Source organism: Pteropus medius, unplaced genomic scaffold (assembly GCF_902729225.1).
Source record: "Pteropus medius unplaced genomic scaffold, Ma_sr-lr_union100, whole genome shotgun sequence".
NCBI lineage: Eukaryota > Metazoa > Chordata > Mammalia > Chiroptera > Pteropodidae > Pteropus > Pteropus medius.
In genome coordinates, this window is record NW_024351729.1 from 9,736,232 (window position 1) to 9,763,545 (window position 27,314).

Here is a 27,314-nt window from a genome sequence, read left to right on the forward strand (position 1 = left end):
CCTATAGTGCTCATTTCTGAGTTTAATATGTCATAGGAGAGTAGCAATTATATGTGAAAAATGGCCTTACCTCTGATTTCGGCAGGAAAAGCAGTTTAAAAATTCCCTAGAGAGATCATTTAACTGCTTTGTAGTCAAATTAGTTACTGCCATATTTGGGTCATTGTGCCTCAGAGAAAGTCTAAGATAAATGTACCTGATTTAAGTTAGGCAATAAAATTTTAATTTTATTCCCAAATTTTAAATTAAGCCAAATATTTTAATTTATATTTGTATTTGTGTGAAGGGTGTTCTGAAATTTGCTTAAGCTGAGGGCAATACAAAACTCTCCCTGAGGCTACCTGAATCAAGGGAGAAGGACCAGGGAGGGAAAGAAGAAAAAAGAAAAAAGAGAAATGAATATATAAAAGAAAACCGGTGTGGTAAGAAAAATTGAGAAACACAGAGAAGAGAGAATACAGATATCAAGGGAATTAAAAGAAGACAGAAGCCCAAGATTATATTTCTGACATATAATTGAGCATTATTTAATAGTATAGTATATGTTTGAGATGCCAAAAGATAACTAAACCATAGCACCAACAAACTAGCACTGTCAAGAACTGCTATACAAAATATTTTTGCTTCAATTTTTCCCTCTACTAAATTCTATTACACTGAACAAATTAATAAAAATGATAGCTTAATGCTAAACATAATCTAAAACACTAAATTATCAAATCGATAAACATTTACTAAATGCCTGTGCTAAGTAAGCACTAGAGACACAGTGATATATGAAACAAATTCTCTGCTTTAAAAAAAACAATCAGGCAAATTAACAAAATAGAGAATTTTATACCTAGACCAGCTTTTCATTAAAAAAAACTCACCTATAATTATACTTCTACTACTACTAATAATAAAAATGATAACATTTGTTAAATACTTCAGGTAACATGCTGGATTCTTCCAAATGCTTTTAATCCTGTAACAACGTTTTATTTCTGTTTTACAGATGAGGCAACTTAAGTCAAGATATTAAGTAACTTACCCAAATTTAAAACAGTCTATAAGTGGCAGGGTCTGGTTTTAAATAAAATATAAGTGACTCCAAAGGCCAAGCTCCTTCCTTCAGATACATGTTCTAGTGATGAAAATGTTTTCTAATGATTTAAGGGATAATACTTAGAGGAGTGAAAACTGGTGCAGAAGAATATTATTTACTGTGAGACTCAATGTTTCATGAGGTACTATAATACCTCTCAACTATAAAACTTAATTTTATTATGTGGAGTATTTATTTACAATGAGTACTCAATACACAGAATATGACTTCTAAGGGAAGGAATTTCAATACCAGTGTCATAAACTGAGCACCGTGTGAAAAAAAAAAAAAGAATACTAGTATTGAAGGTATACTTGAGAATTCCTAAGAGTTTCATAAACAATATAGTATCAAATACATAATATATTATCAAATGATGACTAAAAGTAAATTTTAAAAATTTTACATGCAAAGCATTTATAAATATTGGTCAAATAAAATAATTTGAAGAATAAGTCACAGACTTAAATATATAAGACCTGAAACAATAAATTGCATAGAAGAAAACATAGGTAGTAAACTCATGGACTTTGGATTTAGAGAAGATTTTATGAATTTGACCTCAAACGCAAGGGAAGTAAAAGCAAAAATTAATGAATAGGACTGTATCAAACTAAAAGGCTTCTGCACAGCAAAAGAAACCATCAATAAGACAAAGAGGCAACCAACTGAATGGGAGAAGATATCTGCAAACAACTCCACTGATAAGGGGTTAAAATCCAAAATATACAAAGAACTCATACAATTCAACAATGAAAAAACAATCCAATTAAAACACAGGCAGAGGACCTGAACAGACACTTCTCCCAAGAAGACATACAAATGGCCAAAAGACATATGGAAAGATGCTCAACTTCACTAGCTATTAGGGAAATGCAAATCAAAACCATAATGAGATACCACCTCAACCTGTTGGAATGGCTATCATCAACAGGACAAGTAATAACAAGTGTTGGAGAAGTTGCAGGGAAAAAGGAACTCTCATAAACTGCTGGTGGGAATGTAAATTGGTACAGCCACTATGAAAATCAGTATGGAGGTTCCTCAAAAAACTAGAATTACCATATGACCCAGCAATCCCTTTTCTGGGTATCTACCCCCCAAAAATTGAAAGCATTTATCCATAAAGATTTATGCACCCCTATGTTCATAGCAGCATTATTCATGGTGGCCGAGACATGGAAACAATATAAGTGCCTTTGGTAGATGATTGGATAAAGAAGACGGAATATTACTTAGCTGTAAGAAAAGATAAATACTGACATTTGTGACAACATGGATGGATCTTGAGATAATCATGCTAAGCCACATAAGTCAGAAAAAGTTGAGAATCATATGATTTTACTCATATGTGGGATATAAAACTGAAAGCTACAAACAAGATAAACAAACAGACTCATGGACATGGACAACAGTTTAGTAGTTATCAGAGGGAAGTGGAGAGGGTGGAAGGAGGTAAAGGTAAAGGGGGTTGGAAGGAAATTTAACTTTGGGTGGTGAACATACAATGTAATACACATATGATGTATTATTGAATTATACACTAGAAACCTATATAATTTTATTAATTAATGTCACCCTAATAAATAAAAATAAGTCATAAAATATTAGCAATGCTGTCAATTATAATAGTTTTATCTACTTTATAAAATGCATCATTAAGCAACTCTGTACTCAATTTAATTAACTCAAATAAATTATTCAGTAGACATTTCAATCTCTTTTCCTCTAAACATTTAAATATTTCAGAGGATTTTAAAAAATACTTTAAATTTCCCAAACTATCATTTTCAACTTACCAAATTATAGATTCCTAACAGAAGTGCTTCAATGCAACCATTACTCTGTCTGTCTCGGCTAACTGTAAGCCGTAAATAAACCCACATCAATTCTGGCAAGAACTGCAGTGTAAACCTCTTAAGTCGAACTTCAGAGCTCCGATAGAGCTCAAACAGCTGATGGCAGACAGGCTCCAGGAGCTAAAAGGAAATAAAGTGAATTACTTACGTCCATTCTTTTGGCTGTAACTATATATTTTTAAGGCATGTATACTTATATAGTATTTTCAAAGTAAACTCTCAACATTAATTTTTACATATTTTGAATGAATGCAGCCAAAAACTTAATCTCTATTTATGTACAGAGACTACATATAAACTGACCAACCTAACTATAAGAAATACTTTGCGCCCTTATAATATCAACATATCTTTTAATATACTGTATTACTAAATTGATTAGATAATTCGTTCTTTAACCAATGTACCACACATATATTTAGTGAGTTACTTTTTCTATTCTTAGAACCCTTGCTATCCTCCATTTTAAAAAGTTTCTATTGGAAGAAAATAATTTCAAATAATCTTGTTGGAAATAAACTTTAAATATCAACTTAAGACTGTGATTTAAACAAATTATATACCATCAGTAGAGAAAGGGACTTTGCAATACATAATATTTGGACATCCAAAATGTTAGCTCATATTTAAAATTAATGATTGTAAAAAGTAAAAATGACTTAAATTCTATTAATTATATTTATTTGAAAGATTTTGAAGAGGAGGAAAGTATACAGAAACAGCTTTTCCAATGTTTAATTGGCCAATTCTGTATATAACACAACACGACTTATGAGGAACTTCATGACCTTGAAAACTGAAGAAGATAAACAGTTTAAATAAGTCTCCCCCTTTTCCTTAAACTTGTACTGTCAATTTAGAATGGTTTAGCTGGAATAACTGCAGACTACACAAAACTGTGATTTTAAAATGCAGACAAAACACTGACAGGAAACTATAAAAAAGTTTAAAATTTAATACTGCTTGAAAATGAAATATTTAGTAATTTATATGCTTATTTCTATTCTGAATGATTAAAATAATACATATACATTTGAAAATCTGTCTGAATGTAGTTATGTACATCTGTAATAATCTAACACTAGAAGAAAATCACTACTTTCACAGCTGTAGATTAAAAGTCAACAAATCCTATGTTGATTGCACAGTTAATATATTTAGATGAGTTAAGCTTAGCTCCTAAGGAACAACTCTAAAGCTAAAAAAAGTTATACACACATATCCTAGTCTAGTAACTATCACAGTATTTGAAATCTTAAAAAAAACATTCCAATTAGCGCCTCACACTGAAGTCTAGATCAGTGAGACAATTTGCCCAAGGTCAAAGAAGTTAGTGGTGGAAGAAGACACTGGAATTTAGGTCTTCTGACACAAAGTTGATGTTCCCATTATAGCACATTTCTTATATTAGAATGAAAGTGGAGTAGGATGTGAGAGTTGTATAATTACAAATAGTATGTTTCACATAGTGCTAAATATGAAGTATTAAATTTTTAAAAATAGTTAATGGCTGGCATCTTTTAAAAGTACTGACAATAATATTCACCTCTTTTAGGGAATTAAAGATTACTGCTCCCATAAATTTACTTATTAAAAATATATATACAACTTTCAAATCTACTTTCCTTTTTTAGTAAAAGACTCTAAAATTACCTTCTCTAAATTTTATTGGTCCTGGAACAATTACAATTTGTTTATGTTATAAGGTCTTAACTTCCTTTCCCCAATAGCAAGAAATACACTGGCATATTATATTTTAATTAAGCATAACAAAGAGATACAGTTATGAAAATTATTACTCTAATTTTTTTTTTTTTTAAGCCAAGAAGAGGAGTGGCTGGCAACCTAGTAACTTAATCAGATACTACTGCAAAATAAGATAGTTAAAAACTTGTCAGTGCTATCTGTTAAAATCTTTAATTCTAAGCATTTGTATCAGGCCATTATGTTCTCAATTTCTCAGTATCACAAATGACTCCGACCTATGTGGGATAAATGGGTTATCCTACATCAAAAGGTGTTAAAAATCATTATCCTCTGGTTAAAAAAAAAGCTTATGAATAATTGAAACCTTCCCCAAATGTAGCAAACAGTGCCAAATGATTAATTACTAAAAAAACATGATATCCAATGAACACAATGAGAGCAGTCTGGGTGGAATAATGGAGACTGAGGCCCAAATTGGGTTAAAGAAAGAATGTGAAGTGAGGAAAAGGGGTCAAGTAGACAGAGGCTACAAGTAAGCAATACTTCGTGAGGTTCATCTGTGAAGAGGGGCAGAGAAATGGGGTAGGTAATAAAATATAAGGCAAATCAAAGAAGTTTTTTTTTTTTTTGCTTTTGGTTTTGTTTTGTTTTGTTTTGTGTGAGGCAACCCTTGGTTGACCTCACAGATTGCAAGGACCTTGTCAGCTTACAATCCCTTATTTTTCTGTTACGCCTATAGCACCTGGTCTTCCTAGGTGGTCTCCCATCCAAGTACTAACCAGGCCTGATCCTGTTTAGGTTCCGAGATAAAGAAGGTTTTTACAAAACAGAATATGGTTATTTACAGTATTCATCAGGGAAGGGAAAAAAATCAATCAAGGAGGAAAGAGAGGGGATAATTGAAGGAGCAATCTTTGAGGGGGCCAGAGAAGATGAGATTCAGGTCTAAGTGGAAGAGATCACAACCTGGGATACTTCCTCCAATGAGTAACAGAAAAGGCATGAGAGTATGGGTAGAGATGCAGGCAGAGTGGTAAATGTGTATGGGAAAATAAGAGCATTCCCAACTATTTTCTTATGCTTTTTAATACAGAGAAAGCAAGGTGAGAATGAGGATTAAAAAAGGTAAGAGTATGAGGGAGAAAATGGTGTGAAATGAACAGTGAGACAGTATACTAAAGAAGTAAAGCAAGACTGCAAGGCAGTATATTACATGCCCATTTGACATTTTTAGTCTCGCATTTAAAATGGAGAAAGATAGAGGTCTCCCTGAGTGGAAGATGTGAAAGAACTGGTGACTAAGGGATCTGGAAGGAGGGAAAAAAGAAAAACAAAGCATTATGTTGGTTTATAGATTAAAACTTAAGCTATAGTCCAGGTTGGCCATATATGTAATATTAAACTTCTAGGAAATATACTTTCTTAAGAACTTTTATAGTCTTTAAAGCAAAATTGTAAGAGTGTCATAAGTTTAAATTAATATTATATACGGCAAGTGACATTTTTAAGAAATAATTTCCTGTTAACTAAATAATACGCTTGATAACATTTCAGAACATGGCAAAATCAGGACTAAAAGGGCCTTTCTTCTAGGACTAAAGTCCAGAATTGCTTCGAGTTTCTATAGAGCTTAAAATTCTGTTATTCTTAAGTATGAACACATGGTTAGAATCTTATAACCCGATACGAGAAAGAATGGACAGACAGACCTGCTCTGACAAGTGGCTGATTGTAATGACTGTTGGATCTTGATCTTGAATGTCTCAAGTTGTAATTTTTCCCTTTCTAGCCATGACAAGGTCTGACACGTTAATATTATGAAATATGATAATATAAAATAATATGAATAACTTTAACGTCATAATTTCCAAAGTATAAAAGAAAAAACGAAACCGATACTTTTTATACACTTGTGAGTCCCATTGAAAATGATGGCATTTTAGAATCTCATTTTGTGTTTCACTATCCTTCTAATCAAGATTTATTAAGTATTCATTATGTAATAATTTTATCATTATGATAAAATACTAGATTCTAGGAAGTATCAAATATAGAATATATGACCACTGCCCATGAAGAGCTTACAATCTAAAGAGAAAGCATAAAAAAATTTTTTAAAGCAAAGCTTAAATGTTAAGATAGTGCAAAATAAGGGGTGGGGAATACACACATTCATTATTCAAACAGAAATCTGAAAACTCCTGACCTAGGATACGCATACATGTACATTACCACACCTAAAGTTATAAACCATTCGTAAATACAAAGCAAGAAAAAAAGAAGCAAATGAATCCTGCAATTGCTGCTACAAATAGCAACAGATGCAAGTCTAACGGAGAGCCAATCCAAGTTTAAGAGATAGGAAAGAAAGAGGTCAATAAGCAAGCTTTTAGTGATAGGACAAAAATGAAGATGCACTTTAAGTTAAGCTGCTGGTTAGGAGATGATTACCTGAACTTCTTCAAACTCACTCCAGTACACAGCAGAGGCACTCTTGGAGGCTGTATCTGGGAAGATAAGAAGCTACTTTCCTGTGTGTTCCTTTCATTTTCATTTTAAAGCATACATGAATCCAGTGGTGATAAAACTATATGTCATACTATTGTGTTAATGAAAAGATAATGTGTGTATTTTGCATAAATTAACAAATAGATTCAATAGCTGCATTTTTCCCTTCCTCTATTAGAAAACTGAATAATGGGAAATTCTTACTCTAAGTTTATTAATCTTGACTATTTAGGCTAAAAAGTGCTTTCTCTGATCATTTTCAAGGTAAATTTACTAGCAATATCATTTCATGTTACCAGTTTGAGTTCACTGATTAGAGTGATCAATCAGACATAGTTCTATATTGTCAATAAAATAACTGCAAACAATATTTAAAATTAATAAATCTTCAGTATATGGTTAAAATTTGGCTTCCAGAAAAGGAAACATTCCAGAAGAAGAAACAGAGATAAATTTCAAATTAAATAAGTAATCTACTCAGGTGATAGTCACTCGAATGAAGAATCAAAACATGCTGTCCTCCACAGGAACAAATTTGATCAAAACATTTGAAAATATGGAGACAGAGGGCATGGGGAAAGCCAAAGCAACTATCGGAATGAAAAACAGCAGACAGAAAGTTTTCTAGTCCCTTAAAAAGGATTAAAATAAAAGAAAAAACGAGTAGGGAAAACTATAAAACTTAAATGTATGTGTTTTAGTACATACAGTTCATTTTACTATATTGAAATTATTTTTCTTATAAACTCTCCTACCTCATTATTTGAATCTTGAATAACTTTATAGAGGGCTGGTACCAGCGTTTTTTTCCGGTGTAAAGTTGCTGCATAATTGGTGATCTGAGTGTCAGGCAATGCCTAACAGAAACATCAAAAGAAAACAAAAGTAAACTTAATATTTGGGAATTCAGAAATTTTAGTTTACATGAGTTTCTCTTGAAAAGATTTAAAACAGAGTAACTAAAAAAAGGTAAAAATAATTAATACAATAGCCATAAGAGTTGATAAAAGAAATTAAGTTAGGATGTTATATTATACAATTCTAATTATTTAACCAAAAAAATGATTAGAGATCACACATTATACCAAGATTACTGAAAATGGGTCACCTTCAACTAATCTAGTCTAAAAAAATAGTATAGGATATATTTCAATTCTTATATTTTATGTTTATAAAAGTTACTTCTATAGTGTTCGTAAATTATAGTTTTCAATCAAATCAAAGTATGATTGCAATTACAGGAAATAAAAATATAAGGCAAAAATCCCATCTCTATGCTATATTAAAACTTGGAGGCATCCCCTCTCTAACTGAATATATTTTAAAATCTACATATACCCTCATCAATCCTATTTTCATTTTTACAAATTATCTTCTAGACATTATTCACATTAGTGCCTTTTTAAGAGTTGTAATTATGGAAGCATGTTATTTCATATTTTGATATTTCCACTACATATCATAACATTTGTTATGGTTTTTCCATAGAACACATATTCACTGTTTAAATAACTGAGATATAGACTCATATGACACATTCATATCCTCAATCTAATTTACCTTGAATTCTGATAACCATTCTTCCACAACACCACGTTCAGATCCCAACATCTTCTTCTTCTTTTGATTACTCTTTTTATCTCTGAAAGAAAAAAGCACTGCATTGAGGATAACATTACTACTTACAGAAGTTACCAAAGGTAAATGAGTGCCTTTCACTAAAGCAGCAGCTCATCTAGTATATATTTTAGATAAGAAGGCTTACTTTTAGACTAGAATCAATTAAAACTAAATTTTTTAAAGACAGAAGTTCTTTTTGTAATGATACTTTTGAAATCTATTTTCCTAATGCTTTGACACTTTTCCCAACAATTGTACTTCAAAGCGGCAAAAACAAGTTTACTGAATGAAATTAAACTGCACATTACTCAGGACAAATGTGCAGTCCATGCCTGGAACTTTTTCTACATATACAACTGGAATAAGTTACACATCACAGAAAAAACCATGTGACAGATCATAAATGAAAAACATAGAAAAGCTAGAAATCAAGAGTCATATACTCGGCAAACTGATTACAAATATATATATATAGAGATATATAGATATATATATATATACTATACAAAATAAGGCCTTTGAAGATAGATTTTTGTTTTCTAAAATGGAAAAATGACCAAACAGAAAAAGCATGTTATACAATAGTATATAAACTATTATTCCTTTAAAAATTACATAAAATATTTTTTAAAAGGCTGGAAGCTTACATTCATTAAACTATTGAGCATTTGCCTCTGAAGGAAGAATTATTGAGGATATTCTAATTATGTAACTTTGAATTATAAAAAAACAAGAATATATTTTTTTAAATGGGAAAAAACAATAAAAGGTTTTTGGTTTTTAATTTATGTCTCAAAAGGTAAGAAGTACAAGAAATAAAGAATGTCTTGGATGCAGAAGAAAATGTCTTCAAAGCAACTGAAATGAGTTTCTTTATTAAAAAGACCATATTTCCTAAGAGTGTGTCAAATTCCACACTAAAATTTCTACTTTAACAAAGGAAATCGAACTTTCTAGTTTCTCCCCACAATTCCAAAATGATTTTCAAATATCCCTATAAAATATGCCTATAAAATGTAATCTACTATGTAAGCAAGGAGTACAAAAAGGAGTAAGACATGCCCATTATTTTCGAATAGTAAATGTTCTTTAGACTGAGATTTATTCAAATAAATTGCAAAACAGGAAAAAGAGATAGTAGGGAAACCTACAGATTAAAAGAAATGTAAAGGGAAAATCAATAACCAAAGTAGGAAGGTTATTTGGACTCTAAAGACTTAAAAAAAGTATGACACAAATAGAAGAAGTTGAATATGACTGATTTTTTTAATGACATTAAATTAAGAATTATAGGTTATTTTAATATTTGACAATAGTACCATAGTTTTTTACAATAGTGTTTATCACTTAGAGATACATATTAAAATATTTATTAGTGAAATGATATCTGGGATTTGCTTTAAAATAACTGGAAGGCTTAGGGGAGAGCCAAAGGAAGAAAGTACATTGGGTATAGACTAAATACAAATGACCATGAGATAATAACCACTGAAGCTGAATAACTGGTTATTGATACATGAGATTCATTACAATGTTCTCTCTACTTTGTTAACAGGTTTGGAATGTTCCATAATGAATAGTAAGGAAAAAAAATTGACTAACCCTACATACAAATTATGATATATGAGATTTAAAGCAATGGTTCTTAATCTTTTTTTCTGGTGGTGGGGGGGAGGTAAAAGAGGAAAGTCACAGACCACCCACCCACCTCACTTTTGCTATCTAAACTATGGATTCCTAATTCAGAAAAAGATACATATGATGCACATATGTACACAATTCTCATGTTAAAAACTCTTGATGAAGAAATGAGACTCTTAAATAACTTCAAAAAATAAAACACAACTACACTTCCAAATGATAATGCCATTCAAAGAAGTAATTTTATAAGGATCCTACATTTATTACAATGACTGTCCAAATCATTGTCAGAATTCCTTTTTTTCATTCAAGTACAATTAATTAAGTGGCACTAAATATTCTTTAAAACCTAGTTCTTCACCTAAGAATGGATTCCACGATATAACTATTGATTAACTAAGATTATATCTTAGTCTATGCAACTTATATTTTGATATAAAATTTTAATTACAAAAAATAAAATAACAAGCATAGATCCATTACACTGTAACTTCCAGTTTGAACAATTATCTGAATACCTTGAAGTAGTTGCCTCTGGAAGCTTCTCAGAATTCAAAGAAACAACTGACCAAAAAAAGGAGGGATTCAGTCAGAAATTCATTGATCCATTCCATAAGTATTTCTTTAATTAAGTTTATTGGGATAATATTGGTTCATACAATTACATAATTTTCAGGTATACATTAAATTTGACATGTCTATTCTATTGTGTGTTTACCACCCAAAGTCCAGTTTTCTTCAGCTGCTATATATTTGATCCCCTTTACCCACTTCACCCTCCTCCTAAACCCTATATTTGACTTCCTTTACCCCGTCTACCTCCCTCCCTCCCTCCCCCACCTCCCTCCTCTACAACCATCCACTATAGTCCACGTCCATTGGTCTCTGTTTGTCCTGCTCATTTGTTGTTTTAGGTTTATATCCCACGAGAAGTGATATCATGTGATTTTCAACTTTTTCTGTCTGGCTTATTTCGCTTAGTATGATTATGTCAAGGTCCATCCATGTTGCAAATGGCAGTATTTCATCTCTTCTTATGGCTGAGTAATATTCCATTGTATATATGTACCACGGCTTCTTTAGCCAATCATCTATTGTAGGACACTTCGGTTGCTTCCATGTCCTGGCCACTGGGAATAACGCTGCTATGAACATTGGTGTGCAAATATCTTTACAGATGTGGGTTTTCAAGTCTTTCGGGTAAATATCCAGTAGAGGACTTGCTGGATCATATGGTAGATCAATTCTTAGTTTTTTGAGGTACCTCTATGCTATTTTCCATAGTGGCTGTACCAATTTGCGGTCCCATCAGCAGTCTATGAGGGTTCCTTTTTCTCCACATCCTCTCCAACATTTGTTATCACTTGTCCTGTTGATTACAGATATTCTAACAGATGTGAGATTTGATTTGTGGCTTTGATTTGCATTTCTCTAACAGCTAGCGATGTTGAGCATGTATTTCTTGTATTTCATGTATTTCTTGGCCATTTGTATGTCCTCTAGGGAGAAGTGTCTGTTCAGGTTCTCTGCCCATTTTATGACTGGATCGTTTGTTTTTTTGTTGTTATTGAGTTGTATGAGTTCTTTGTATATTTTGGATGTTAGGCCCTTATCGGAGGCGTTGCTTGCAAACATAATTTCCCATTCAGATGGTTGTCTCTTTACCTTATTGATGGTTTCTTTTGCTCTTTAATTTGATGTAGTCTCATTCATTTATTTTTGCTTTTACTTCCCTTGCCTTTGAGGTCAAATTCATAAAATCCTCTTTAAGTCCAAGGTCCTTTAGTTTCATTCCTATATTTTCTTCTATGCCTTTTATTGTTTCAGGTCTTATATTCAGGTCCTTAATCCATTTTGAGTTAATTTTGAAGTGTAGTGATAGACAACAGTCTAGTTTCATTCTTCTGCAGGTGGCTTTCTAGTTTTCCCAAAACCATTTATTGAAGAGGATTTTCCTTTCTCCACTGTGTGTTTTTGGCTTCTTTGTTGAAAATTATTTGCCCATATAAATATGGGTTTACTTCTGGACTCTCGATTCTGTTCCACTGGTCCGTGTGTCTGTTTTGCTGCTAATACCACGCCGTTTTGATTACTGTCGCTTTGTAGTGTAATTTGAAGTCGGGCAGAGTGATGCATCCAGCCTAATTCTTCTTTCTCAAGATGGCTTTGGCAATTCAGGGCCTTTTGTGCTTCCATACAAATCTGATGAGTTTTTGTTCTATTTCTTTAAAAAATGGCAATGGGATTTTGATGGAGATTGCATTAAATCTGTTTAATACTTTAGGTAATACGGTCATTTAACTGTGTTGATTTTTCCAATCCAAGAACACAGATTATCTTTCTATTTCTTAGTATCTTCGATTTCTTTTAATAGGGTCTTGTAGTTTTCATTAGTCTAGCTATGTTTAAATTCTTTTACCCCTTTACCAGCTATATACCATGCCTCATTTCTCTCATTTCAAAAGAGGGATAATAGTAGTACTGTACTTATTTCATACAGTTATTGTGTTCTTGGAACAGTTATCACAAGGTAAGCACTATATAAGTATATGCTACAAGTATTACATAATTAATCTTCACGATATTATGTACTATAAAATAGCTTCTATTATTTCCATCTAATAGATAAGAAAATTGAAGTGTAGAGTTGAACGACCCACATAAGGTAATACAGTTTAAGTGGAAGAACTCAGATTTGAATTTAACACCTACTCTAAAATCTATGGTTGAAAAATGTAACCCCAGAAAGAAAGAAAGAAAAACAAAAAAGAGAAAATTAAAAAAAAATTTTTTTAAATAAAAAGAATAAAAGAAAAATGTAACCTGGCCCCTTTCTCATAGCTCATACTACTCCCCACCAGAGCCTTTTATGTCCTGGCCATACTCTCCTTTTAGTTTCTCTAAACCTTCACCTCAGAGATTCTGTGCAGGCTGCTCCAGCCTCAAATGCTATTCTACTCCTGCTATTTAAACAGCTGGCTCTTTCTAATCTTGTTAGTCTCAGCAGAACTTTCCTGGCCACTTTAGCAGCCCTTTTTCCCTTCTCCAGTTTTTCCATTCCAACAAATATGATTTGTTTTCTTCCCAGAGCTTTAGATGTATTAGATCCTATTATTTATTGTCTATCTTCCTCTATCTGATTGTAAGTTCCATGAGAACAGGGTCCATTTCTGTTGAGTTCATATTTGAGTGCTCACATGCACTCAATGCTAACAAGCATACTATGGTATCTGGACATATGGCAGGAACTTAATACATAGTTGTTGAATCAGTGAACTACATTGCTTACATAACCTTGGACAAATCACTTAAACCCTTTGGGCTTCGGTTTTCTAGAAGTTACTTTCTAAATCTAAAATCCTGCAAATGTATTTTAGTACCTTTGTTTGAAAAATAGAATAGTACTAGTTATAGGGAAATTTTGTAAATATATATTTACTAACTAGACTCAGTACCTTTTAGTATCTAGAGGTAGCTATGCATATGGATATAAATATACTACAAGTTTTCTTTTTATTTAACCAGACAATATAGAATTATGTAGATCATTTCTTCTACTGTACAGTAAACCCATTCCATCAGCTGATATATAAAAACTATATTTAAGAGCAAAACTTAAGCCAATATTCCAGCATGCAGTTCAATTCAGGGCTGTACTACTGCACTTTCAGAGTATATAACAAAGTAAAGAGGATTATCACAGAAAATAATTATCTTTTTGGTGACCATGGTAATGGCAACCTTTATTAGCAAGCCCTAATACAACAGAATGGACAAAATAATAAACTGCTGAAACATGATCTGAAAGAGGTCAATTGCTACTTGCCAGGAAGCAAACTCACAGTACTTATGCAAGTACATACAGTAAGATCCCCATCACCTACATGGGGAGAAACTGTATCTTAGCTGACAATCAGCATATATCATTTCAGGAACTGTCAATTTACAGAGAATTGGACTATAAGAGACAGTACAGCCAAATAGTTAAAGAGTATGTATGGACTCTGGCTTTGGACTGCCTGAATTCGAATTCCAGCTCCATGACCTACAAGCTATGTGTTCTTGGGAAAGTTACATAACTTGTGGCCTCAAATTCCTCTTTCATAAAATAGGAATACTACGTTAAAGGATTTTTTTTTAGATTAAATAAGTTAACACATCTGTGAGCAAAACTAACTTTAATACCTGCACTTAAAGGCTTCTGGTGGGCCAAAATGATTGAATAAACAAAGCTATACGAGCATGAGGACAACATATGAGGCAGTAAAAAATGATTCTGCAACTGCATATTTTCAAATGAGGTCAACAACTATTTAGGTATTTCAAGGTATAAGTCTGAAACTTAAACACTTAAAATGTTCTGTTATTGTAAACACTAAGTTCTCTAAGGAAAAACCTAGTGCTACACTGTCCAATATAGTGGCCAGTAGCTACAAGTAGTTATTTAAATTTAAATTAAAAGAATATTTAATGATTTAATTCCTTAGTTGCACTAGCTACATTTCAACTTCTCAGTAGCTAAATGTGGTTTGTGTCTCCCATACCAGACAGCACAGATATAGAACACTGACATCATCGCAGAAATTCTACTGGATAGCACTGATCTAGATGTAGCTAAATAATGTAGTTATGCTGAATAAATTCGATAAATCAATAACTGTAAAGTTTAGGCAATAAAAAGGTTAAAAGACACAACTATTAAAAAGGAAACACTTTCAAAAGTAAAATTCAAAGGCAATAAGATGTGATTATGTGATTATTTAAAGTCTCCTAGTAAACTGCTTAATAAATAGAAGCTACTCACCAAAGAGTACCAAAAAACTACCATGTCTAACTATATGAGAAATTCATTCTTTATCCCTTAATAAGTTAAATTCTTTAATTTACCTCTGTTCTAAGATCAGTTTTCTAAAGGAGGAGGTGGCACAGGAATGCAGCAGAGTTCAAGTGTGGAATTCATTTGTTAAGACAAATAATTTGCAGCTCTATAAAAAATAAAAATGAAAAACTGTGAAATATTGAAAAATAATATCCTCAAGAATGTAATACAAAGAACAATTTTGAAAGACATAATATAGTTTATCTAATTTAAAAAATAATTAGTGATTAAAAAATTTCTATAATGACTTGTATATATTTGTGAACCGTTATCAAACCTAATATCTTACAGATAATGGCTAATGTGAAACTAAAACTCAGTTAAAAAACATTAGATGTGGATAAAGGAAGTCTGCGTTTTACTTTCAAATTAGGCATTAATTATCTGTAAAACGTTGAGTAGGTTACTTAAATTTTCTGGAGCCTCGCTTGAATAATCTACAAAATTAAGATTTCTAGCTAAAAATTCTACGAATCCAACTTTTGAAACAAACATATCACACACATGAAAGCAATCATTAAAATTTTAATATGCAATATAAAACCAAACTTAAATAATAAGTATCAATGACTATAAAATCATTTTGAATCAGTTTCACGAAAAGAACTGAAAATTTTATCATTTTTAAAAAGGACACAGAAAATGCTATTACTTGAATTTCTGACACAAAAATATATTAAGAGTTTTTTGATTAGAGAAAATTATTTTCAAATTGCTAAAAGTACAGTTTTATTACAAATTAATAACTATTTTGCTGACCACATTATGCTCTACCTGATTTAAAACTATATCACAACTATAAATCTAAAACACCAAATGAAAATTAACATTTTAAAATGTTCATTAACAAAACGTCATTTTTAAATACAAAGAATACTGCTATAAAATTATCATAGAATTATTACATTATTATAAAGTCTCCAATATTTGCAAAACTGAAGATATATCAGGACCTCCTACTCCAACCATAGCAGCTGACTTTAATCTCATATATTGGGCTATTATAAGATTTTTATTTCATGAGAAATTCTGTAGTGGGGGAAAAAACTTGAAAAGGACTAACAGAATACCTCTGAGAAGATATACAAGAAACCAGCAACACTTTGGGAAAGGGCACTGACTATTTTTTTGTACCTTGGGAATTTTGAACCATCAAGACAACTGGCAGATTTTAAAGTAGTATAGGAAAGGAGACTTGAGAGCTATGCTGGGAACCTCTATAGAGATGGGTCTCCAACAATCTTTCAGAACAAAAGATACAGATACTCACTAGGCCCTGAATTTAAGAAAACAAAACAAAATAAAAACCAAACAGGGCAAATGATAGGGAAACTGAGTTTTATTAAACTTTAACACATCTTTAAATAGCTCAATTCTGGTTAGTTGGAGATAACTAGCCCATCACCCATTTGAAGAAAAGAAAGAAATAGGAACCCTGTAGGGAAGGTAACACTACCTGGAGCCTTTGTCGTTCTTTCATACACAAAGTCTGGCACACAATCAAGAATTACTTTAAAAAAAAAAAATTACTAAACAGGCAAAGTGACAAAATATGACCAATAAGAAAAAACAAGGCAAAAACAGCATACACATTCCTCTGACGTGCACATAGGCCATTTTCCAGGATAGACCATCTGTTGGCTACAAATTAAGTCTTACAGATTTTAGAAGATAAATATTATACATAGTATCTTCCATGACCACAATGGAATAAAGTTAGAAATCAAGAGAAGGAAAACTGAAAAATTCACAAAACTGTGGAATTTAACTCCTCACTTTTAAATAGCCAATGGGTCAAAGAAGAAATCACAAGAGAAATTAGAAAATACTTAGAGCCACATGAGAATAAAAACAAATATACCTAAGCTTATGGGATGCAGTGAAAGTTGTGAAAAGGGGGAAAATTTATAGCTATAAATGCTTACATTAAAAAATAAGAAAGCTCTCAAATCAACAACCTAACTTTACAACTTAAAGAACTAGAATAAGAAGAATAAACTAAATCAAAGCTAGCAGAAGGAAGGAAATGAAAATAATAAATGATTAGAGCAGAGATAAATGAAATAGAGAATAGAAAACAATAGAAGAAAACAAAACCCAAAACTGGTTCTTTGAAAAGGTCAACAAAATTGACAAAACCTTAGTTAGATGGACTTGAGAGGGAGAGAGAACACAAATTACTAAAATCAGAAATGAAAAGGTGGATATTACTACTGATACTACAGAAATAAAAAGGGTTATAGAGTATTATGAACAAATGTACACCAACAAATTGGGTAATGAAATTCCTAGAAACACAAAACGTTCCAAGACTAAATCAGGAAGAAATAGAAATTCTGAATAGACCTGTAACTAGCAATATGATTGAATCAGTAATCAAAAACCTTTGACCCAAAAAAAAAAAATCCCTGGACCTGATTGCTTCACTGGTGAATTCCACCAAACATTAAAACAAACAAACAAATAAACAAAAAAAACAATACAAATCCTTCTCAACCTTTTCCAAAAAGATGAGGAGGAAAGAACACTTTAACTCATTCTATGAGACCATATTACCCTGCACCAAAGACAAAGACACTACAAAAACAACAACTGTAGACCAATATCCCTTATGAACAATGATGCAAAAATCTTCAACAAAATACTAGTAAACAGAATTAGCAGCATATTAAAAGGATTATATACCATGACAAAGTGGGATTTTTTTATGAATGCAAGGACAGTTCAACAACAAAAGTAATATATCACATTACTAGAATAAGAGAAAGGAATAAAACACATGAATATCCCAATGCAGGAAAAGCATCTGACAAAATTCAACACCCTTTTATGAAAAAAAAAAAAAAAACAGTAAAAAACAAAACAACAACAAAAAACAGGAATAGAAGTAAACTACCTCGACATGATAAAAGCCATCTATGAAAAACCCAGAGAATATCAAACACAATGGCGAAAGACTGGAAAGGAAAACAAAATCATCTGTTTGCACGTTATATGATCTTATATGTAGAAAACCCTACAGATTACACACACTCACACAAATAAAACCTGTCAGAACTAATGAATTCAAAAGTAGCAGGATCAAACTCAACACACAAAAATCAGTCGCATTTCTATATACTAAGAATAATCAACCTGAAAAGGAAAGTACAAAAATAATTCCATTTACAAGAGTATCAAAAAGAATACTTAGAAACTAACCATGAAAGTGAAAACTACACTACAATGAAAACTACAAAACATTGATGAAAGAAACTAAAGGAGACCTAAATAAATGGAAACTCATTCAATGTTCCCAGATTAGAAGATTTAATAATGTTAAGATGTCAATACTCCCCAAAGCAACCTACAGGTTCAATGCAATCCCTATCAAAACCCCAATGACGTTTTTACAGAGATAGAAAAATCCATACCAAAATTTATATAGAAGTTTAAGGGACCCTGAGTAGCCAAAACAATCTTGAAAAAGAAGAACAAAACTGGAGGACTCATACTTCCTGATTTCAAAACTTACCTCAAAGCTACAATAATCAAAACAGCGTGGTACTGGCATAAGCATTGACAGATATATCAATGGAATAATTAGAGAAAAAAATGGAACATTTAGCTAATGTAAAAGCAAGCAAGAAAGAAAAAAAAAAGATGGGCCAAATAGCAAACAATAGTAAACTTCTATGTATAAACATAACTATATTAGTAATTGTATTACAATACATGGACAAAAAATTCCAAATAAAAGGCTGAGTTTGTCAGCTGGATTAAACAAACAAGCATACTTTTTAAAAGAGACACACTTTAAATATAACTACACAGAAAAACTGAAACTAGAGGATGGAAAAAATATACCATGAAACACTAGTATACACAAAAATAAAATTGATATACTCTTCTAACATCAGAGGAAGTAGAATTAAGGCAAGAAACATCATTGTGAATAAAGGAACCAGTCAAACAGGAAGATTCACAATCATAAACTTGTATATATCCCAAAGTAATCTCAAAATACATAAAACAAAAATTTTCAGAATTAAAAGGAGGAACAGACAAACTCTTAATCAGAGACTTTAATGCACCTCTCTCTGTCGTTGAAAGAAAAAAGCAATAACCAGTAAGATCTGAACAATGCAATTAACAAACGACTTAAAAAGACCTATACAGAATAGTCCAACAAGCAACAACAAAAGAAAAATCACAGGGGCAGCTCCATAGTGTAGTGGTTAGCACGTCTGTTTTACATGCAGAAGGTCCTGGGTTTGCGCCCCAGGTGGAGCCACAGACCATACTCCCCGAGTATGCACCACGAGCGTGTGGGAGGAGATGCCCCACCTTCAGAGATCCAGTTAAGAGGAGACGGCAACATCCGCAGGTCAGGGGTGGAAGTGGCAGGGCGGGGGGAGGATTAAAGAGGGGGAAAAAAATCACATTCTTTTCAAGGGTACATGAAACATTTTATCAAAATTGACCACATACTGGGACTCCAGGAAAGCCTCAACATAGTTCAAAAATGATGACACCATTCAGAGTATGTTCTCTAACCACAACATAAGTAGCTAGAGATCATTAATAAAAACGACAATAATTAATAAATAAAAATCTAGAAAAACATCAACTACTGGAAATTTAAAATTATACTTCTAAATGATCTAAAGGTCAAGGAAGAAATCAAAGCTGAAATTAGTAAATATTTTGAACTCAATACTAAGGAAGATATAACATTAAAACTTGTAAGAAGCAGCTACAGCCTTAATTGCATATGCAGGAAATCCCCACTTTGTATGTATAAAGCAAAAGCATAGTTGCTATATGCATGAGTTTCAGCTAAACTATCTGTATTTGCAGAAAAGCTGAAAAAAAAAATCAGTGGTTCAAGTTTCTAAAGAAGCTAGAAAAGATAGCAAATGAATGAAACAGAAAACAAGCAAAATCAACAAAGCAAAGTTGGTTCAAACTTGTACAAAGTCTCCTAGAGAAGTGAAAATAGAAGACTTCCCCTGATAAGCAAAATTGCCCTGGTGAGATTTAGTAGCTTTGCTTTGTACATAGAAACAGACACAGAAAGGCAGCCAAAATGGGAAGACAAAAAAGCAGAAACCATATGAGAGAACAGAACAGCGATCCAGGAATAACGGAGTCAAGCAATCTAACAGATGCAGAGTTCAAAACACTGGTTATAAAGATGCTCAATTAACTTAGGGGAAGTATATATGAATTCAGTGAGAACTTTAACAAACAGAAGAAACATAAAAATGGAAATGGAAATTATAAAAGAGAACCAGTCAGAAATGATGAACACATTATCTGAGATGAAGAGTATATTAGAGGGAATCAACAGAGTGGATAAAGGATAGGATCAAACTGATATAAAAGATGGGGAAGCCAAGGACACTTAATCAGAACGGCAAGAAAAAAGAAGCCAAGACTATAATAATAATTTAAGGAGCCTATGGGACACAATTAAATGTAAAAATATCTGTATCATAGCAGTACCTGAAGGAAAACAAGAAATTGAAAAGCTTTTTGAAGAAATAATGATGGAAAACTTCCCTAACCTAGTGAAAGAAATAGACATACAACCCCAGGAAGCTCAGAGAGTCCCATAAAAGATGAATCCAAAGAGGCCCACACCAAGACACATCATAATTAAAATGTCAAAGGTTAAATACAAAGAGAGAATCTTAAAAGCAGCAAGAGAAAGCAGTTAGCTACCTACAAGGGAGCACCCATAAGACTGGCAGCTGATTTCTCAAAAGAAACTGTGCAAGAGACAAGGGCTTGGCACAAAATATTCAACGTGATGAAAACCCAGGATCTACAATGAAGTATACTTTATCCAGCAAAGCTATCACTTAGAGTCAAAGGACAGATAAAGAGCTTCCCAGACAAAAATAAGCTAAAGGAATTTATCAACACCAAACCAGTATTACAGGAAATGTTAGGGACTTCTTTAAAAAAAAAAAACATGTATCAAAAATGTAAATAAAGAATGGTAATAACTATATTCCTATCAACAAGTACCTCAAATGGAAAAGAATTAAGTGCTCCAACCAAAAGACAGAGTGACTGAATGAGTAAGAAAACAAGACCCTCCATTATGCTGCCTACAGGAGACTCACTTCAGATTAAAAGACACACACAGACTAAAAGGAAGGGGATGGCAAAAAGATATTATCTTGATGGACCTGGAGGGTATTGCGCTGAACAAAATAAGTTGGATAGAGAAAGATAAATATCACATGATTTCATATACATGAGGAATCCAGAACAAAATCAACAACAAAACAAAAATGGAAATAAACTCATAGATAGAGAATATTTTGAGCGCTACTAGATGGGAGAGGGAATGGGGGGATGACACAAAAGTGCAAAGGGATTAAGAAGTACAAAAGGATAGTTACAAAACAGAAATGGAGATATAAACTTTAGGGGAAGAGGGGTACTAGATTTAGTGGGGCGATTGCTTTGTGAATTACATGGATCTCTGATCACTATGGTGTACAACTGAAACTAATGTATTATTGTATGCCAACTATAACTGAAAACCTCACTGACTAACAATGTAAATATGAGCAATTGATTGTCTATATTTCAATAAAAGCCAGAAAAATTAAAAAAAAAAAAGAACTGGGTGCTCTGACTCACCAAGCCATAGAAGTTGAATGAGCCAGTAACTTTCCATCACTAGGTGGAAGTGATATTGTATGTAAGGTATTAGCTTTTCCTCTCCTTCAGGGCACACAAGAGAACTATACTTCTCTACATATTTAAGTCAGATGTGATCTCATGACTTGCTTTGACCAATGAGCAGAAATGATTTCTATAGAAACATTTAACTGCCAGTATGCACTTGCCTGCCTGTTCTACCCTTGCCACCATGATAAAAGAAGCAGAGATAAATAGAGAGATGCAATGCTGACCCTTCGTGTGGAAATCTGCTGCTCAGGAGTCACTCAGACTTGTAGCAGATTTTACATGCGAATAAACGTGTTTTTTTTTTTTAAAGTCATCATTTGACGATTGATTATTACCACTACACAAGCAGCTAATCCTGACTATAATGGTTATACCTATGATGAGGTCAGAGCAGGCCCTAAAAGTACAAATAAGCCTTAAAAACAAATAGTACAGACACCCATCACATGCATGTCTACTAAATGTCAATTCTCCCTTAATCTATGGCCTTGTAGAATTCCCTATGATCAAAGAAAAAAGCAATAAAAATTCTAGCCCGGTTTAAACATCATCCATATGATATGCTGGCATTACCCCTACACAGAGGTGGCCCTGCAGGACAGGAGAAAAGGGAAATCCTGCCAAAAGGCAGATCTTCAAGGAGTTGTATCTGGTTGTTCACTACACCTGAAAAGAGATAACCAGAGGTACAAATCTATAGTGTAGCTAGACAGACTCTGTCACCCGTACTTGTTTAATATGCTCCTGAACAACCTGTCAGCATGAATATGAAATTATATCTTGGCTCAACACAGACTTCCCCTCACCAATGTCAATCTACAATTTTATGACATGCCAGGCTATCTCACATCCTCATGTATTTTCTTAACCTACTCTCACTTCTGGAATGCCTTTCAACTACCCTCTAGCCTAACTACTCTACCTTTCTTTCAAGACTCATATCAAGTCACCTTCTCTTTAAAGCCTTTCCTTAGCATACAATCCTGTATTCACTCAAAGCCCTTTTTTTTAACCCTTACTCACAAGTTCTTAACCTAAAATTCATAGGCCCCCAGTGATCTCTGAATAAAATTCATAAACTTTGATGGAAAGAAAATTATATCATTCTTTTTACTAATCTCTAAAATTTATCATTTCATTCAATTATAAACGTAGGCAAAAACAAAACAAAACGAAATATCTATTGGTGACCAATAGATATTTTCATATCAAATTACAGTTGCTACAGACATCAAAATATCATATAAAAAAAACCAGATTAACCTCCTTCAAGTTTTCAGGAAACACTGCTGTAGCACAGCAGTCAGATAATACTGATTCTCCTACATATTTTGTGGACTATTCTATTTCATAAAGATTTCAAATCTGTCCTACTTTACTTCCCATTTAATGTCTTTTGTACTTGTGTTCTTTTTCTTATTAAGCAAAACTTTTCACAAATTCTTATAGTGACTGTGTCATTTTTTTTTTGGACTTTTTCATCTTTACATTAAGAAAATGGAAAATAATCTGATCTCTCTGTGGACTATCATTATGAACTTTTTACACATCTCCCCCAAATTCATAAATTGACATTTAACCCCAGTGTGATGATATTAGGAGGTGGGGCCTTTGGGAGGTGATTAGGCTATAAGGGTGGAGCTCTCCTGAATGGGATTGGTGCCCTTATAAAAAGACACTCTCACCCTTTCTGCCATGTGATCACACAGTGAGAAGACAGTCATCTCTGAACCAGGAAGTGAGCCCTCAACCAACACACAAATTTCTGACACCTTGATATTGGACTTCCTAGCCTCCAGAACTGTGAGAAAAAAAGTCTGTTGTTTAATCCACCTAGTCTATGGTACTTTGTTATGGCAGCCTGAACTGACTGAGACAGAGGTCCTTCCAACAGAATGTGGTAGAAGGGCCATTATATCATATAACTTCCAAAGCCTAAGCCTCGAAGAGTCCTTGCAGCCTTGCAGCTTCCACTTTCACCTTTTAGAACACTACCCTGAGAATGCCATGTAAGAATGAGAAGGTTGAGAAGCCTACTAAAGGATTAGAAGCCGCACTGCATTCAGAGGACTGAAGTACTCTAATAACCAATAGACAGCCAGCACTAACTGCACACATGTGGATCTTGGACCTTCCAACTCAGTCAACTCTCCAGATAATTCAACTGCATGAGAGAGATAATGAAACCAACAGAGGAAATGCTCAGCCAACCTACAGAATCTTGAAAAATAATAATTTTTTTTGTCCTAAGTCATTAAGTTTTGGGGTGATGTTTCAGGCAGCAATATCAAACAAATAAACTTTACAATAACAATACTTAATAGTTTCTGGAAGGTAAGAAAAATTACTTGGAAAAAAAAAGAAAAATTACTTGAGATTTTTGTTTTTGTTTTTTCCTCTAATTCGCCTATTACAGTATCCTGGAGGTCATGTTGACCCCATTGCTTCATTTTGTTGATCAAAAAAAGAAACTAATTTATTAAAGTACAATGGGGAGCCATTAAAGATTCTTTGTGAAGTAATATGTGATAGATATTTTAGAAAGAGCACTCTGGTTGCACTGTAGAATGGACTGGAGGGAGGAAAGACTGAGGACAAGATGACTAATAAGACTATCAAAATGGTCCAAGTGAGAAGCCTAGGAAGAGGTTAAGGCCTCAACTACTGCTGCTACTACTACTACTACTATTATGTTTATTATGTATTTATGATGGACCAAATACTGTAATCAGAACCTTACATATATTTACTCATGTAATCCTTATAACAACTCTTTAAAAAACTTTTAGATTGAAATAATTATAGAATGACTCACAGAAAGTTCCCAAAATATGTGCCAGAAGGTCCCATGTACCCTTTGCCCAGTTTCCGTAATGGAACACCTTGCATAACTATAGTAAAATATCAAGACTAAGAAATTGACATTGGTACAGACCACAGAGGTTATTCAGATATCACCAGTTTTACAAGCACTCATTTGTCTATGTATGTGTGTAGAGAGAAGGGTTCTATAAAACTTTATAACATATGTAGATTTGTGTAACTACCACCACAATCAAGACACAGAACTGTTCTATCACCAAGAGGCTCCCCTGTAGTCACTCACTCCCTTCTCCCTGATTCCTAACCCCTGGCAGCCACAAATCTGTTCTTCATTCCATAATTCTGTCATTTAGAGAATGTTATATAAATGAAATCATACAGTATGTAATCTTTTGAAAGTGGCTTTTTTCACTTGAGACCCATCCAAGTTGCTGCAAGTTTATCAACAGCTCATTCTTTTTTACTGCTGCATAGTAGTCAGTGGTGTAAATAAATGTACCACAGTTTGTTTAATCATTCACCTGCTGAAGAACACTTGGGTTGTTTCCAGTTTGGAGCTATTAGGAATAAAGCTATTAAATGCATTCATGTCTAGGTTTTTATGTGAATATAAGTTTCAATTCCTCTGGAATAAAGTCCCAATAGTACAATTGCTGGGTTGCACAACTGTTTTTAAAGATAAAGAAACTGAGGCTATAAATGGTGGAGCTGTGATTCTAATCTAGATAGTCTGCCTCTAGGTCCTACCTAACTCTTCATACTATTTCTAGTGGTTGTAAAACTGAGAGGAATAAATGGAATTAAAGAAACAGTAAGAAGGTAGAGTCTACAGAACCCAGAGTCAACAGATGAGGGATATATGAATAAAAGAGTCAAATGATAACACTAGGTTCCAGCTTCAGCACATTGGATGATAAAATATGAATTCACTTTTAGATGTATTTGAAGGACCTGCAGGTCATCCTCACCTAGCAGGCAATTAGATTTATAGCATGGGAACTAGAGATCAAGAAAAAGCTCTGGATTAGAGACACAGATTTGAAATCATCAAATTTAGATGCTAACTGAGTAAATAAGATCAGAGGGACAGGGTACAGAATGAGAAGAGATTTGACAACAGAACCCAGAAGAACAGAAACATTTTTTCCCCCACAAACAATAAATAGTAGGTACTGTGATAGACTGCCAATTCATATTAACTTTAGATTTGATAAGAACTTCATATCTACTATATGAGTTTTACAATTAGAAAGTAGAAAGTAGAAAGGACAGTGGCATACTCTTCCCTCCCTACTCCCTTTTTTATCTAAAAGAACTACAAAAAGAATACACGCTGATTAAAAAACCTCAATACTACTTTGTATGATACTGTAATGGCAGATACACATCATTATACATTTGTTCAAACCCATACAAGACTGAATCCTAATATAAATTATGGACTTTTGGTGGTAATGATGTGTCAATGCAGGTTCATCAATTATAACAAATGTACCACTCGAGATAATGATAATAGGGGAAGCTATGCATGAGTCAGGGGGAGGGGATATATGGGAAATCTCTGTACCGTCCACTCAATTTTGCTGTAAACCTAAAATTGCTCTGAAAAATAAAGTCCAGTAAAAAAAAAAATTTTTTTTAAGCCATAGAAAAGAATATGTAAAAGTATTAAGTTTTATTCCCAGGTCGGCATCCAACTCCCTCCACCAATTTTTCAAAAAATATATGGGGGAAGAAATTTAAGGAAGTAAACTGTCAAATCTTAGTAGCTAACAAGATTATATTAAGAATCAAGTACTACTGAGAGTCAATGATTACATCAATTATACCTTAATTTAAAAAAAAAAAAAGTCAAGGGTCCATAATGACAAAAGTGATAAATTTGATTCTAACATTTTTTTGTAGTTCAGTGTTTTAAAATACAACAGAATAACTATTTTGAAACTCATGCTTTGCCATTCAATAAATTGATGCCACTTAGTATATTTTATGACTACTTTTTTTGCAGTTATATTTCAACCCTAGAAAGAACTATAATTATATATATAAAGTTTTATCTCTTCATATATTACATAATTGACTTTTTATTCCTTTTTCCAAGATTAAAGTCTACTCATTTACTCTTTCTTGTACTTGTCTCCATGGCAGAGAGATACTCAAACAAAAGTCTAGAATTAGTAAAGATGAACAATGAATTTCTAAGCAAAATCAATGACAAAGACTTTTGTCAAAGTCCATAATCATGATTCCAAGTTTTACTACATATTATTGAGTGAATGTTTGAACAAAAAGTAAGCAGCTAAATGTCAAGTAAAAACTAATCCAAACCAAAACATACAGCACAATTTTTATTTCTAGCAACTTCAGCTCCTCGCTAGAAAATCTATGCCAGCTAAGACATTAAATGGTGAAAACTTACTGAGTTATAAAAATATTGGCAGATTTGGCAGCCCTTTCTCTCAAGCTAAAACTATTGTTACTGGTTCATACCACAAGTATG

The 27,314-nt window shown here is 32.8% G+C and overlaps 1 protein-coding gene across 7 annotated transcripts in view; it reads right to left on the reverse strand.

Annotated features, from left to right (window-relative positions):
* HYCC2 (hyccin PI4KA lipid kinase complex subunit 2) overlaps window positions 1-27,314 on the reverse strand; it is a 64,994-nt gene that overhangs the window by 34,367 nt on the left and 3,313 nt on the right. For 4 of the 7 annotated variants that reach the window (XM_039844378.1, XM_039844384.1, XM_039844379.1 and 1 more), the window contains exons 3-6: window positions 15,310-15,407; window positions 8,722-8,803; window positions 7,917-8,018; window positions 2,887-3,066 (exon numbers count right to left, since the gene is read on the reverse strand). In XM_039844378.1, coding sequence (XP_039700312.1) covers window positions 2,887-3,066; window positions 7,917-8,018; window positions 8,722-8,772 — 333 coding nt within the window. In that variant the 5' untranslated portion in view covers window positions 8,773-8,803; window positions 15,310-15,407. Of the gene's footprint in view, window positions 1-2,886; window positions 3,067-7,104; window positions 7,161-7,916; window positions 8,019-8,721; window positions 8,804-15,309; window positions 15,408-27,314 lie in introns of all 7 variants that reach the window. The other 3 variants (XM_039844383.1, XM_039844382.1, XM_039844385.1) reach the window with 2 other exon arrangements.